Source organism: Topomyia yanbarensis, chromosome 1 (genome assembly GCF_030247195.1).
Source record: "Topomyia yanbarensis strain Yona2022 chromosome 1, ASM3024719v1, whole genome shotgun sequence".
Classification (NCBI taxonomy): Eukaryota; Metazoa; Arthropoda; class Insecta; order Diptera; family Culicidae; genus Topomyia; species Topomyia yanbarensis.
Genome location: NC_080670.1, coordinates 141,780,362 through 141,797,310, shown reverse-complemented (window position 1 = coordinate 141,797,310; position 16,949 = coordinate 141,780,362). Strand labels below are relative to the sequence as shown.

Sequence of the window (16,949 nt, the reverse complement as noted above, 5' to 3'; positions counted from 1 at the left end):
TCTGGTGCGATTTAGGTCGAATTTTAGCAAAATATAAACCACGGATTCCCGCTAGTGGGTAACTGCTATCGCTATCCTAATTTTAAGAGTAGTCTGTAATATACATATTTATAATAAATTGGCATTAAATCCTTACCGACTTTAGTTGTAGTTATACGGTAGTTTCTAGGCACTAGACTACATTAGACTAAGTTAGATTTAAGGCAATTAAGTAGCACTAGATTAGGGTAGTTTAGAATCAGTTTTCTGGGAGGTTCAATACACTTGTTTACGCGATCAAATTGTGATAATTGCTTACTCACTGCGATGACGTTTCACAGTGTGTTTATACCTGTTACCTCCAGGTATGCTTCATTGTTGGCTGAGTTGGTGTGCGAGGACCAATGTGTTGGAATGGAAGGTGCGCATGTAGGCCGAGTACGGTCGGCTAACACTCCCCCCAGGTACGCCAGCCTCCAAGCTGGCTTACTATTTATCGCGCCAAACGTCCAACATCACCAGCTTTGAAGTAGGTCGCTCGTACATGCTGGCACCTTTTTGTGCTGTCGACGATCGGTTTTGGTGTCGACGAAGAGTCAATTCACCACAGTCTGGTAGAAGTACATCGTCGCAACGCACAGACAGATGGGTTTCATGGTGTTTTACTTTTAGGTCTGAGTTCTCTGCGCCATGAACATCGGAAGATATAAGGATGTTATCGAATTTTTCTATGCTTAGACTATCCTGCGTGCGATGAGTATTCACGGTTTTATGTAGGTTCTTGTCGGAGTGCTCTGTTTCTGCGCATACGTGAAATGCACAATGTCCTGTGGAGACGGATTCATTCTTCTTATATCCGCCACATAAGGTCCACCCCAATCGAGTCTTTACTGCGACCGGTTCATCGTAACCCCCTAATTTAGTCTTCAGGGCGACACTTACTCCTACGTGCTTCATACCGATCAGAATGCGTGGTCTAGCTTCGTGGTATGATTCGATAGGTAATCTGCGTAGATGAGGATATAGCTGCACCAACTTCTCCATGTCGACTGTTTGACGCGGTAGAAGTAGACTTTCAACGGTTCGTACAGCGTCGAGGTTGAACTTCTTGGCATTGTTCTCCATTCCCGACACCTCCAGGCTGACGACTTCGGACTTCATCTCGTTGCGCAGTGTACCCCCAGTCCATTTGAGGCATAACGGTTGCATTGTTCCTTCCAACATGAGTAGTGTCAACTCTGACCCCTCATCGAAGAATGCGTACGTTTGTACGGAACGGTGTTTTCCGTGTAGAACAACCGGTATGTAACGGAACAACACAGCGCTTGAATTAGAATGGTGTAAATTGAACCCTTGAGTGTGCTCTTCATTCTGTATCTGCGGAGACGGTGTTGTTTTATCTGAGTGTGTCACTATGAAATCGTCCTTTCGATCGTTGTGCAGCAGTTCATGGTGCATTCTTGTACATCCGTTTATTCCACACAACTTAGCATAACAACTGTTAGCGCTATGCTTGTGGAGACATCGCCGGCATAAGTTGAATTCCCGCACAGCGGCCCACCGCGAATCCCTGGACAGCTCCTGGAAACGCATGCATTTAGCGATTGCTTTACAATTGCCTTTGCAGATTGCGCAGCTGTCATCAACCCATTCTTTTAACTTTTCTTCCCTAACACCACTCTGTGGCGCGATCGATGGTGAAGGGGGTGGGTATGATGTTTCGGAGTGTGCATAAAGGAAGGCATTTTCCTTCTTGGTCCCTTTCGCCTCGTAGCGTGCTGATTTGGTCTCCACCATCACTGGTGGAATAATAATAGCGCTTGCTGCCTCAGCCAAAGAGTATATCCATTCTCCGAATGTGGATAGGTTAATGACAGAAAGGGTCTGTCGATACCGTGCCCAATCCAACTTGATAGTAGGAGGAAGCTTACTGACGAGCTGGTGTAGAAGAGAGATGTTGTACATATAGTCTGCAATGCCGCAAGCGTCGACTGTAGCACAGAAATTCTGTACGTTCACCGCGAAATCTACGATGGTTTCCAGTTTGTCTTCCCGCAGTGGGGGAAGCGCATTGATTTTCCCTATCAATGAGTGGACAATAGCTTCTGGTTGTCCATAAAGCATCCGCAATGTTGCAATTACACCCGGAGCATTCGACGGATACAGCAGTCGACTTTGTACAGCTTCGTAAGCCTTCCCCTTCAGACACTTTTGAAGACGGATGATGTTCTCTTCGTCAGAGAATCCACACATAGCCGTGGTGCTATTGTAGACCGAAATAAAAATAGGCCACTCGTCTGGTTTGCCGGAAAAGTAGGGCAGGTCCTTGGAAACTGCTTGACGTGCGGCTAATTGCTTCTTGCTGAGATGACAAGGATCCGGTTCCTCTTCTTCACGTATTGGCAGTTGACTAGCTCGTTGCGTCATTCGTCCGGAATGTGCAATCCGGCATTCGTTACCATGGATCGTGACGTTGGAATGAGAACGGGTTCGGTCTGCAGCTATCATCGATTCTCCTTGAACATTACATGCGCTTCCAATAATGGAACCTACGGCTGGTGAATTACTTCGAGGAATATCATCATGGTCCGGAAACGAGAATTGATGCTGACTAGAATGTTGGTGTGGATTGAAGCCGCGAGCGGTCTGAGTAACTTTCCGCCCTCTTTGTTGCATAATATTTACGCTGCTTACCCAATCATTAACTCTGCTCGCCGCCTCGCTGCGACTTGAATCAGACCGGTTCGACATTTCTTCAAGTAGAGCATATTTCTTCTTGATGTATTCACGATACTTCTCCGCTTCACGCAGCTCGAAATCTCGTCGTCTTTTTGCTTCCTCCTGCTCCAGAATTCTACGTCTCTCCGCCTCCTGTTGTTCGAAAGCCCGCTCCTCTTCTAATTTTTGAAGTTCTAGCTTCAAAAGCGACTTTATCGAGCACGATTGTGAATTTGCTGACCTTGCTCTATTCGCTAATATAGTCGCCTTCGTGTCCGGATTGGGATGCACCGGCAACGTAATAGATTGACTGTGTTTAAACTGCTTGACCTCCAAAGCCGCAACCATTTTGGAAACTATTGGATTTCGTCCAGACGAAATCGAAGGGCCCGCCACACCTACTGCGATGGGTAATCCAAGCGGCGCATTAATCGGGACCGCAGGAATAACCGAATCACCACCGGTTTGATTTTGTTTAGACGATTTGTCTTGACCACCTGCATATTTTGGGATCTGCTGCAGTTTACGCTGGTACTCCCTTTCAGCTACGCAGTTGGGACATCTCCAGCTGACGTTCGCAATATCGTCTGCTACTCCAACACACTCATAATGATGCCACTTATCGCAAACATCGCATTGTACCATATCTTCGGTATCCGCTCCCTGGCAGATTTTACACGCCCAGCCGGGTACAGTATCATCGAACTGCTTACCCCTTGGAACTTTTGAGATCACCTGTCCAATTTTACCACTACCACACACTTTTCCACTGTCCGACACACCCCTTCCTACCGGTTTTGGCCATGCCGCAGTAGCATTATCTTTGGCACCCTCTGAAGTGCTTTTTCCACTCTGTTTCGCTCTATTTCGGTTCGACATACCGGAGAATTAATCGTAGATATTCGTATAAACGAAAATTATAATATGTTGACTTTGGCCAACGGAGTAACAGCAGGGTATTTCCGCAATTGTAATCTCCAATAAAACACTCGGGTTTCGTAACGGGAGATTATAATTTTCCTATTGAGAAAGTAAATGAATCTTAGTTTAGTTTAACTGTACATTTTAGCGTAGCATAGGTTTAGATTAGTTAACTTTAGTAATCGTATATATATAATGAAAATATATCTAGATGTAAGTTTAGATAAGTTAAGCTAAGTTTTGAATGCATATTCATATTTAGTTTGTATGCATTGGAATTATTGATATAAGTATATTTAATATTTACTCACGTTTAGTGCCTACTGTATTTCGTTTATCTGGTTACGATACGGAAATTCTGGTGCGATTTAGGTCGAATTTTAGCAAAATATAAACCACGGATTCCCGCTAGTGGGTAACTGCTATCGCTATCCTAATTTTAAGAGTAGTCTGTAATATACATATTTATAATAAATTGGCATTAAATCCTTACCGACTTTAGTTGTAGTTATACGGTAGTTTCTAGGCACTAGACTACATTAGACTAAGTTAGATTTAAGGCAATTAAGTAGCACTAGATTAGGGTAGTTTAGAATCAGTTTTCTGGGAGGTTCAATACACTTGTTTACGCGATCAAATTGTGATAATTGCTTACTCACTGCGATGACGTTTCACAGTGTGTTTATACCTGTTACCTCCAGGTATGCTTCATTGTTGGCTGAGTTGGTGTGCGAGGACCAATGTGTTGGAATGGAAGGTGCGCATGTAGGCCGAGTACGGTCGGCTAACAGGTACCCATAGATTGAAAACGTCCAAATTGTTTAGTGTACTATACCTGTACTATACCTGTACTACACCTATATCAACCATACCCCAAACATAATATCAATTGACCCAACCTACGACGCAACATCGCATCTCAAACCGATAGTTTCCCACGACTCGAAAATCTTACATCGAACATGGCGACGTGACATTTAACACATGGCGACCGTGAGAATAAAAAACCTGTGATCAAAGAATAAAAGTGTTTAATAGTGATGTGAAAATAGTACGCGTGAAAGATGAAATAAAAGCACAATATGAAAAACCCACCAGACAATCAGTGAGGTGAAGACTAGTAATGCACATACCAGTGGTTTAGGACATCTATTCCCCGTTGTCGTTTTTCGCAAAAAAAAGAAAACAACTAAATACCAAGTGATGAACATTCAAGACAATAAAAAAGGTGCAAAGTGCGAAAAATTTGTATAAATAATGGGTTGGTTTTCGGCAGACGAAATCATCGCCACCAACACCTCTAACACTGAACAACACCAAAGTACCCAAAGTATTGCACTATGCGTCTTAGCAGTGGTAGCAGTAAGCTACGTGATAGCAAAAACAATAGCAAAAGTGCATAAGCACTATACCGAAAAGGTAGCGACGAGTGCCGCCAGAAGCGTCGCAATAGTTTAAAAGGAAAGTAATAAAGAAAAGTAGGGAACAGTGGTCCATAAGAACAAAAATAAAGAAAAAAAAACTTTTACAATGAAGTAGGGAACAGTGGTCCACAAGGACAAAAATATAAGAAGAAAAAATTTTTTTACGCGAACAAGAGCAATAACAAGAAGAGGATCTTCAACTACCGGAATATGGACGTCATCCCACAGGAGACTTGGGACTTAGTGGACGAGTTCCTGGAGTACGTGAAGACGACGAAAGGTAACGAAAAAAAATAAGGATCAAGGAAACTATATAATAAATAAAAAGAAGAGAAAAATGTAGTATAGTTAGCATAATAATTATATTAAATTATATTAAATTATCTAAGGTACAAGTGATGCTCCGTACCCAAAATTTTATATAAACTAGAGAAAATGCGCAGAAAAAAAATTTACAATAAAATTTTAATAATACTATGTAATAAAAATACATTCTATCTAATTATCAAATTATACTCAAATTATAACAAACCACATAGTAAGTTTTATGGACAGATTAAAAGAAATCGAGAACCATATAAAACGTGAATATAAAAACATATATAAAAGTAAATATAGACCGAGGATACTCCACAGTATAGAACTGAAAAAAACTCAGTTGGAGGAAATATACTTAGAATACAAGAAATTACTGAAAACCTTTGAACACAGAATAAAAGGGAAGGAATGGAATGAAGAAGTTGAGACATTCTCAGCCCTTCAAGTAATTTATAACAAAAGCTTAGACTTATTAAATAAAAGTCGTATGACCGACAAAGAATACGACAGTGATTCCAACATAACTAACAAAATAAAATTTAAAATCTTAGTTAAATTGATCTTATGGTACATTAAGTACAAAAACAAAACAAAAATGGCATTTAACACCGAAACAGCGTCACACTTAGCACAGCTAATCCCAATGTACGATGGTAACCCAGAAGGAGTTAGATCGTTCGTGGATGCTGTCAAAGTAGCTAAAACAATAATACCAACCGCAAACAAATTGGCTGCAATACAAATAATTATGACCAGAATGACGGGTAAAGCGAGAAATCTTTTTACCAATAATCCAATTGAATACTATGAACTAATAGCTAAAATCCAAACAAATTGTACAGAAAAAGGCAACTCGGACCTTGTGATCAGCGACATTAAAAACCTAAAACTGAAACCTTCGGCGGATATCAAAAACTACACAAAACAAATAGATAAACTAGCACAAAAACTCGCTGAAACATATGTATATGAAAACATCCCCGACGAAACAGCCAAGAAAATGGCAAGAAAAACAGCGATCCAAGCACTTATCAATACCGCATCAAACAGAGAAACGAAAATGATGCTAAGAATGTGAAAATTCGATTCTCTAGAAGAAGCTATCAACCTCATGGTAGAAAACGAACAAACCGACAACAAAAACGAAAACCCAATTATATTACATGCCGGACGAATGGAAAGCCAAAATAATAATCGCTTCCCACGTAGATACCCTACAAATAATTACAATAACAGGTACCAACCTCAAAGGAACGAAAGATTCCATCAAAACCCCCAGGGAAGATACCAATCAAGGTATCCCACTCCTGCCCAAAGAGGTTCATTTACAACCAAATTCCAAATAATAATAGGAATTTCCACCAAATTTCAAATAACAGATATAACCCACCAAACTTTGATAACAGGCACAGATACGCAATCCAGTATCAAAACCAGTATAAAAACTCTAACCTTAACACAAACAGGTACAACAGAAATGCCCAGATGTACTATACCAACGCATCACACCTCTCACAAACAACAGCAAACGATAGGGGAGACTGAGGAGACTTGATCCCCGGGGAGACTTGATCCCATCATTGTAACTCAAAGGCGGATCAGAATACATTAATCGAATATACTATAAAGTTGCGTAGTTTTATCTAAACATAAATTTCATTAACACAGAAAAAAGAAATTGGACTTTTGTGTAACCGAATTTTTACCGATTTAAAAAAAAGTCTCAGAAGAACTGAAGAAGATTTATTTTTCAAATTTTCAAACTTTTATAAAATTGATAAAATCACCCACTACATACTCTACTTTTACATACAGAATTACAGGAGAATGTCAATTATATGAATACGTTTATGATTGAGCTGATTCTTTTGTTCAATTATATTTTTACTAAAGTTTGCTGAAATAGATGCTATGGGTTCACTTGATCCCTTCAAATTCGTGGAGATTTGATCCCCTTCGCCATACTTCATACACACCACTGAAAATAACCAAATTCACACCAGAACAATTGAAGTCATTGTTGTCAAAAAAAAAAAAACCAAAAATGAACACTTCATCGTAAAGAAACCTAACTGTAATTGTTTACTACAGTATACGTAGCAACTCAAGGCCCTAGTATAAAGGTACGCAAAGAGCGTGCAGAAAGTGAAGCCGAAAAAAGTCTACCTTTCGAGCAAAATTAAAATCTAACTTTGCGGCAGAGGTATCAGAGATGGATTCCAATTGTGCTCGATTGGTAGGCTTTTTTTGACTTCACTCTTTGCGCAACTGTTCTCTATAGACTGTGGTAGCAACCATTCATCCCACATTTGACGTTCCTCAACCATAATAAAGACAGCTTTCAAATAATTGCACGGAGATTTGGGGAATTCGTAAAAAAATCAGGTGAGAGATGCGTAATATGTAGTAACAAAAATAACAATATCTAATCATAACAATTTAATCAATACTACAATCCATTTATAAAATTGAATGGGGTAATGTACCCGTTTTTGCCCTATTAAGAAGGGTACCACATTATTACTACAATAATTTTATTATTTCAGCTTCTTTGATTTGTTATTAAGGTTCATTTTTTTATTTAGATTATAGAGGTTTTAATGTTAAGGTCATTCGCCTCTTATTAAGAGCCAAAAAATTGTCTTGAGAATGGTGGAAATCTTCTGTTTGAGCGCAGCAAAATCTCTAATCGAGAACCTCCATTATCGCAATACCATTTGAGTCAATGCGTTGAGCAAAGATGGCAGACGCTGCTCTAACCAAAGGCTACAGATGGGTAGGATGATAGTAGAAACAGGGCAAAAATAGGCTTATTACCCTACATGCTCTTTTAAACACATTTTCATAAAGGAATCATGTGTCCCCAAATTAGGGATCGAGTCTCCACTAATTTTTTTTGTTTTCCAGAAATGCTTATAGCTCATGTCCAGTATAATATTTCCATGTAATTTTTTTATGATTATTAGGCATCCCTAGAAACAATATAAAACTACAAAAAATACATAGTTTTTTATCATTCCACGAAGTTGGACTGAAAAATAAAAAAGGGGATCAAGTCTCCTCAGTCTCCCCTACGCATAGACCACCAATTAACAACCAACAACTAGCAATATTACCAGCTAGCCCCGATACTAACCATTTTTTAGCCCCCCAGTAACAGGTGTCCACAGAAGTCGACCACGTGAACAACTGTTACCGAAAGGCTTACCTATACTGACATTTAATCTAAACGCATCAAATTTTATTCAAGTTAAAGTGCACATGACTGGAGATAAAATTAGTAGTTTCATCATTGATACAGGTGCAGATATTTCATTGTTCAAAGCACAAAATATCCACCCAGACCAACATGTAAATACTAGTAATAAAATTAAATTAACCGGAATAACCGAAAATAGCATAGAAACTTTAGCAATAACTAATACCACATTATGCTTCAACAATACACTTAAACTAAACCACGATTTTCATCTAGTAAACCATAATTTGCCGATTCAAGCTGACGGAATTTTAGGCCGTGACTTTTTAGCCAATTATAAATGTATCATCGATTATGAATGTTGGATACTTACATTCAATATACAAAATATACAAATATCAATACCCATAGAAGATAATTTAAATAAAGGCTTCATGCTTCCTAGCCGTAGTGAAGTCATTAGAAGAATACCACATTTAAGAATTTCTGAGGATATGGTAGTACACTCCAAAGAAATTTGCCAAGGTGTTTTCTGTGGAAATTCAATAATATCCGCAACAAAACCATTTGTAAAATTTGTAAATACGAACAATTATCCAATATATATATATATATATATATATATATATATATATATATATATATATATATATATATATATATATATATATATATATATATATATATATATATATATATATATATATATATATATATATATATATATATATATATATATATATATATATATATATATATATATATATATATATATATATATATATATATATATATACCTTACACACAATTTAATCCTACATTAAGATCTGGGACGGGACCTGCGGAAAGAAAAAAAAACGCGTGTCAAATTGATCCAGCACGCAAATGTCAGATTGAACCGGCTGTCCTCAGAGTGATTAATATGGGGAGTATTCTATTTGAAATTTAGAAAATGCCAACTTTCTTTCAAATATATCTATAAATTAATCATTAGATCAATAATTATAGTGGGGATGATAGTGCTTTCATTAATTTCGAGATTGTCAATTCTTGTGAACTTCTCCATCTGTTCTCTCAAATCGGGATTCACCGGAAAATGTTGAAAAGTTATCTACGGATTTTTCGCTTTACTGCGACCGCAATTTTTACCTTGCACTTCATGATAATGGATTCACGAAAAAAAAATGAAAATTCAATTCTTGTGCGTTCTTTAAAAAAGTCATGTCATTTCTTGAACTACACCAAGTATTAGTGTGTGTGAATCGAAGAAGTAAGATATAACAAACAAAAAGAAAAAAATAAGAAAACACGAATCCGCAGGTCCCGTCACAGATTAAGACCTTTACGTGATTATTCTATATTAAGTACACGTAACAGCAATAATAATAATAATATTAATAAAAATAAAATTTACAATAGATGCAATTCTATTCTCAAGAACATTAATCTGGAACAAGTCCCGCCATATGCTAGAAAAGAGTTTATAGAATTAATTAATAGATATCAAGATATCTTTTGCCTACCCGAAGAAGAGGTAACCCAAAATAATTTCTATTCTCAGAACATCACACTTAACGATAATATTCCTGTCTACATACCTAACTATAAAACAATTCACTCGCAATACGACGAAATCGATAAGCAAGTGAATAAAATGCTTCAAGATAAAATAATAGAGCCCTCGTATCTTCTTATAATTCACCAATTCTGCTTGTACTCAAAAAATCGAACAATAATGACAAAAAATGGCGTCTAGTTGTCGATTTTAGACAACTGAACAAGAAAATTTTAGCAGACAAATTTCCATTACCAAGAATTGACGATATTCTAGACCAACTTGGTAGAGCCAAATATTTTACAACTTATCTTATGTCAGGATTTCACCAAATACCCCTCGACGAAGAATCCAGAAAATTCACAGCATTTTCAACAAGAAGTGGACATTATCAGTTCACTAGATTGCCATTTGGACTGAATATAAGCCCAAACAGCTTTCAACGTATGATGACAATTGCCATGGCAGGCTTAACACCGGAATTAGCTTTCATATACATTGATGATATTGTAGTTATTGGATGCTCAGTAAACCATCACCTTTCAAATTTACAGCAAGTGTTTGAACGCTTGAGATACTATAATTTAAAACTCACGCTCAAAAATGCAAATTTTTCAACACCGAAGTGACGTATCTTGGACATAAGATAACAGACCAAGGTATGTTACCCGACGACTCAAAATTTAGCACTATCCTGAATTACCCAATACCAACTAATCCTGATGAAGTTAGACGATTCGTAGCCTTTTGCAACTACTACAGAAAATTTATACCAAATTTTTCCATAATAGCATACCCCTTGAACCAACTTCTTAAGAAAAACTCAACATTTGTATGGACAGAAAATTGCCAAAAAGCATTTATCACTTTAAAAAATTGTTTGCTATCACCTACAATACTACAATACCCAGATTTTTCAAAAGAATTTATACTCACGACAGATGCTTCAGACATAGGATGCAGAGCAGTTATAGCTCAACAGACAGAACATGGAAATTTACCAGTGGCTTATGCCAGCAAAACTTTTGAACCAGGAGAAAAAAATAAACCTGTTATTTTGAAAGAGTTAACAGCCATTCATTGGGCTATCAACTACTTTAAACCTTATTTATACGGCAGAAAATTTAAAGTACAGACAGACCACAGACCATTAGTTTATTTGTTCGGAATGAAAAACCCAACTTCTAAATTAACAAGAATGCGTCTTGACTTAGAAGAATACGACTTTACAATAGAATTTATCCCAGGCAAAGGAAACGTAGGACCCGATGCTTTATCGCGAATAGTGACAACATCGGATGAACTAAAAAACATATTAAAAGTAACAACGAGGTCTATGACTCGTAAACCATTAAATAATCTAGCACAACAAGAAGGCGTACCGAAAGAGATTGATCACCTCTCGACCAACAACCCTTCAGAAACTAACAAATTATTTGAACTAGAAACAAAAATCGATAAGAAGGAAATGACATTTATTATAAAGAAAAATGAGAAATACATCGCGCAAATTAAACAAGTATTAAACGGAAGTCAAACGTTAGAGTTTGCACTACAAAAATTAGAAGAAACATTGAAAAACCTTGAACAGCAAAAAATCGCGCTATCTATTAACGACAAATTATTCCAAATGATATCAATTGAAAACTTTAAAATAATATCAAATGCACAAGTACATTTGATAGAAATAATCTTATACAAACCACCAACATTAATAACGAAAAATACAGAAATCAAGAAAATTCTACACGATTACCATAATACTCCGACCGGAGGACACATAGGTCAATACAGACTATACTTACAACTAAGAGAAATATATAAATGGGACAAAATGAAACAAACAATAGCAGAATTTATCCAAAACTGTGAACTATGTAAAAGAAACAAAGTAATAAAACACACGATAGAAAAACAAATTATCACAACAACTCCATCTCACCCATTTGAAGTAATATCAATAGATACTGTAGGCCCACTACCAAAAAGGAATAACAATAACCGATATGTAGTTAGTATACAATGCGATTTAACAAAATATGTTGTATTTGTACCAGTCGCAACAAAAGAAGCAAACGTAGTAGCCAAGACACTAGTAAACGATTTTATATTACAATATGGTACATTTTCAGTGTTACGTTCAGACCAAGGTACCGAATACAATAACGAGATATTTGAGCAAATATGCAAAACATTACAAATATTATTACATATTACACATTAGTAATTTATTTCGTTTTGCTATAAAAATAGAATAAATTAGTTGTAAATTTTCATTCGTTGTTTTCGGGGTGACTTGATCAGAAATGTGTATCGAAATGAGAAATAACGCTCCAAGTGTTGTGTAAATTGCATATCTGCGGGCGATTTCATGGCTTGATATTGTGACGTCTCGAGAGAACAAAATTGCCTAGAAGGATATAGATGACTTTTATCGAACGTTTTAAGAAAAAAAAATTAAATAGTTATCAATAAAAAAACTCGGATTTTTTAAATAAATTATTGGCCAAAAATATTTACGGTTTCTAAAAAATTGATCAGTTCAGTTGAAGTTGATTCATCTCATTAATATATATATGTATATATATATATATATATATATATATATATATATATATATATATATATATATATATATATATATATATATATATATATATATATATATATATATATATATATATATATATATATATATATATATATATATATATATATATATATATATATATATATATATATATATATATATATATATATATATATACATATAAATATATATATATATATATATATATATATATATATATATATATATATATATATATATATATATATATATATATATATATATATATATATATATATATATATATATATATATATATAGAAGATGGAAGATGGAAGACCAACCGATTGATGGAAGTATTCTCCATACACTCCCGCACCTACTGCATTGTCATCTTTCGAGCCATCCGTGTAGACGACAATCGAACTGTTGAAACGACCTATTAGGAGCTCCTGAAAAGCAGGTCGAACAATTTCTGGGGGGTCTCCAGCTTTCACACGTCTCTTTATGTCCCACACGATCTGGGGCTTGGGTTCGTACCATCTTCGTGCAGATAAACGCGTACGAGTGCAAATATCTGGAAGAGGGATTCCGATCACCTCTGTCAGACGTTCGGATGCTCGATGTACCAGGGGGAGATCGGCATTATCCATGCTTTTTCCAAACGTATGGATGGCCAACCGGGCCATATTTTGAAGAATGAGTAGGTCGAATGGTAGGGTTCCTGCTTCTGCCATAATTGCTAGAATTGGACTCATGAAGTATGCACCAGATGCGAACCTTATCATCCTATTGTATGTAGGAGCAAGCGCTTAGGTGACGGCATCTCCTCTGCTTACAAGTCCCATTCCATAGAGGAGTCGGGGTAACAATTGCGGACCCGATTTGAAGTAAAAAAGTGCGTTGACCACGGGGCAACTTACCGATCATCTTCAAGATACGCAGCATGGATTCACACGTCTTCTTCGTCAATTTATAATGCGCTTTACAGTTGAGCGATCGGTCGAGAGTGACTTCGAGGGTTCTCAGCAGCGTTTATGTCGGAACGGCTACACCATCTACCTTTATTGCCTACATGGGCTCACGGCGTACGTTATGGCTGCATTAGAAGATGCTGGATTTTTTTGCAGATATCGTAAATTCAACACTTCTCGACCATTTATCGACGGCTTTTACTGCGGCCTGAAGTTTTCGGAGGAGCGAGTGGTCTTTCTTCCCCCACACAAGAAGCAGAATATCATCGGCGTACAGCAACACTTGTACGGAGTTCGGAACCACGCGGAAGATGGGTTGGATAGCCACGAGAAGTAGTGTAACAGAGAGCACTGAGCCCTACGGCACACCGTTTTCCAGCGGATGTGCTGGCGACAAATGCCCCTCTACGTTGACCTGGAACGTTCTCTCTGCCAGAAAACTGTTGACAATGTTTATCATCCTTCCGCGTATTTTCCATTTCGCAGTGTTCGTAGGATCTTTAGGTGGTGTCGTACGCCTTGGCCAAGTCTAGCGACGCTATCAGACAGTGCTCGTCACGGTCGGGTAATGACCTCTCCAACTCCGCAAAGTACGTATCAGTACCCCGACCAGACCTGAAGGCATGCTGTCGTTTGTCGAGAGGCCCGTTCGACTCTAGTTCGGTGGTCAACCATCGGTTGACTATTCGCTCGAAAACCGTCCACAACCTCGAACCGTCCAATCACCTAGTTAAGGTGATTGGACGGAAAGAAGTTGGACCCGCGTCATCCGAGCTTGGCTTTGGAATTGGTACGATGATTCCAGTTCGCCAACAGTGTGGGAAGACGCCACTGCGCCATATCCTGTTGAAGAGTTCCAACATAGCAGTTTTTACAGACAATGGCAGTCGCTGAAGCATTGGATAACCAATGCAGTCCGGTCCTGAAGAGCCACTTCGTCCTCTGTCGAGTGCCCACAGCAACTCATTCAGAGTGAAGTCAGAATTGTAAATATCATTGGTATCTGGCGAGAAATTTATGCGGTTTCGTTCGGCCTTTTCTTTCTTCCTCTGGAACAATGACGAATAGCTGGAGGTTGCGGATCTTTCGCTGTAGTATTGCGCCAGTTCTTCAGCTATTTCTTCTGGCTTATCCATGTAACCACTGGATCGCTTGAGAACAGTTGGGTGGTGTTGGCATTTCTCTCTTAACGTGTTCACTGTCTGCCACATCTCCGACGCAGTTGAACTTGGAGATATCTTCGCGACGAAGTCTTCCCATGATTTTTTCTTGGCGTCATGGATAGACTTTCTCGCTGCCGCCCGTGATTCCTGAAAGCTTTTCAGTGCATCCGCTATACGTGGGTCCTCCGCTGGTATACGCTTCAGTGCCCTGAGTTCTTTTCTCCGTTCTTTAATAGCTGCTTCTACCTCCGGACATCACCACGGATCCGATTTGGAACCGACTCAGCCGGTAGTGCGAGGTATCGCAGTGTTTGCTGCTCTAATGAACCGGTCAACGAAACAGTCGATTGATATTTCGCCGCCTGGTCGAATAGCGTTGGCGGTCAATCGCTCGGAGGTTCTCCAATCTGCTTGGTCGTAAATCCATTTCCGTCTTTTCGTTGGGATAGTCGACAGTCCGGGAATGGAAGCGAGAATGGGAAAGTGATCACTGCTGTCGGTGTCGGTGTCGGAAGTGTTCTCCAAACAAATTTCGAAACCACCGATTCAGAGCAGATCGAGAGGTCAATAGCTGAACTGACACCGGTAGCTGGATCAATCCGGGTGTGCGATCCGTCGTTGAGGATGAGTAGATTTTCCGATAGCGTTTTCTCGGCGATAAAGTGACCTAGTGCGGTAAATTTCGTGGAACACCAGCAAACATGGTGCGCGTTGAAGTCGCCTAACGGTAGAAGCCGCAAGAGAATTCGCTCGGAGATAAATTGAAGATGAACTGACCTGTGAGACGTCTAGCCCCACAGTGCCAGCCGCTGTCGAAACTACTACACGATTACTTCCAGAACTACCGACAGCGACCGGCGCTGGGGAAAGACTTTGTGTAGTTTTCGTTGTTATAGCTGTTCTATCTCGAAACGATGATCTCGATGGGCCTTCTCCGGGCGATAGCAAGTGGTGATGTGGAAGGAGCGTATCGTCGATGTTTTCCTTCAAACCTGAAATAACATCAAAACAAGCAGTAGCTGCGAGGGAATTGACAACTTCGGAACTGACCTGATGAAGGTCCAGCCCCACAGTGCCAACCGCTGTCGTACAAACTACACTATTATGCTCACGAACACCGACTGCGGTCGGCACTGGGGATAGACTTTGTGTAGTTATGCTCGTTTTCTCGTAGATTTGTAGGTTTGTTAGTTGAAGTGGTAAAATCGGTGTTCCAATCGGCCACAGAAGTGAATTCACTATCAACGGGTTGGGGTATGACGTCCCGGATAGTTCCTTCATCCTGCTGTGCTTGCGTTGCACAGTGGTCCAGATCGCTAATTTAGGAGGAATTTTTACTTTCTGACAAACCTGTATAATTTAGCCGTATCATGTCTTAGGATGAATTTGTGTACTTTAGAAGATGCTTCTTTTTATTGGAATAGTTATTAGGGTGGTTCTAATTTATCTAAAATACGAAAATAAACTTTTTACTGATGAAAGATAGAGCTCCACGGTCTTCCACAAAGTTGTAAAGTAACTTATTTTGAATAAATTTGTTGAACATATTAAAGCTCTATCTCTTTTAGTTTTTGTTATATAAGAAATTTAAAAAAAAAGATTAGGGTGTTCCTGAAAAAAACGTTTTTTTAGTATAACTTTCGTATCTTTTACTTTTTGTTAACACAACCTTTGAACAGCTTATTGAAAACTTCAAGCCGAGTATTTTTCTCCAAGACACCGAAGGTCTAACTTTTTTCTTTAAAAAGTTATGGACACTTTTCGTTAAAAAAATAGCCTATTTCAAGGCTCAATATCGCTGATGCGGGCACCTAAAATTGAATTCTGTTTCCACCACATGAAAGACCATACTTATTAGTATATTTGAGCAAAAATTGGCGAATACGATATTTTTTTAAAATTTGCAATTTAGATTTAAAGTTTGTAGTTTTGCAGGTTCAACGCATTAAAGCATTTACACACATATCGTTGTATTATGAAAAAAGCCACTTTCAAATATCATTCTCTCATCGCAGCAAGCTTTGCATAAGTGAAACGACTGTCAAAAAAGGTTTCTGATTTTATTCGTTTTAAATAAAACTAGTAAATATGGATATTAGTCGAAGAGAGTTGGCGAATTTGCTTATTGC

The 16,949-nt window shown here is 38.2% G+C and overlaps 1 protein-coding gene across 1 annotated transcript; it reads right to left on the bottom strand.

Moving 5' to 3' along the window:
* Positions 1-468: 468 nt before the first annotated feature.
* LOC131675988 (uncharacterized) lies at positions 469-4,401 on the bottom strand. The gene is made up of 3 exons (XM_058955108.1): positions 4,112-4,401; positions 3,930-4,051; positions 469-3,717 (listed from the first exon to the last, which is right to left on the bottom strand). The coding sequence occupies exon 3, from the start codon at positions 3,574-3,576 to the stop codon at positions 469-471; it is 3,108 nt and encodes a 1,035-aa protein (XP_058811091.1). The 5' UTR covers positions 3,577-3,717; positions 3,930-4,051; positions 4,112-4,401.
* Between the last annotated feature and the right edge of the window lie 12,548 nt (positions 4,402-16,949).

Coding starts and splice junctions, on each gene's coding strand:
- LOC131675988 (XM_058955108.1), bottom strand. CDS start 3,576: ATGTCGAACCGAAATAGAGCGAAACAGAGTGGAAAAAGCACTTCAGAG.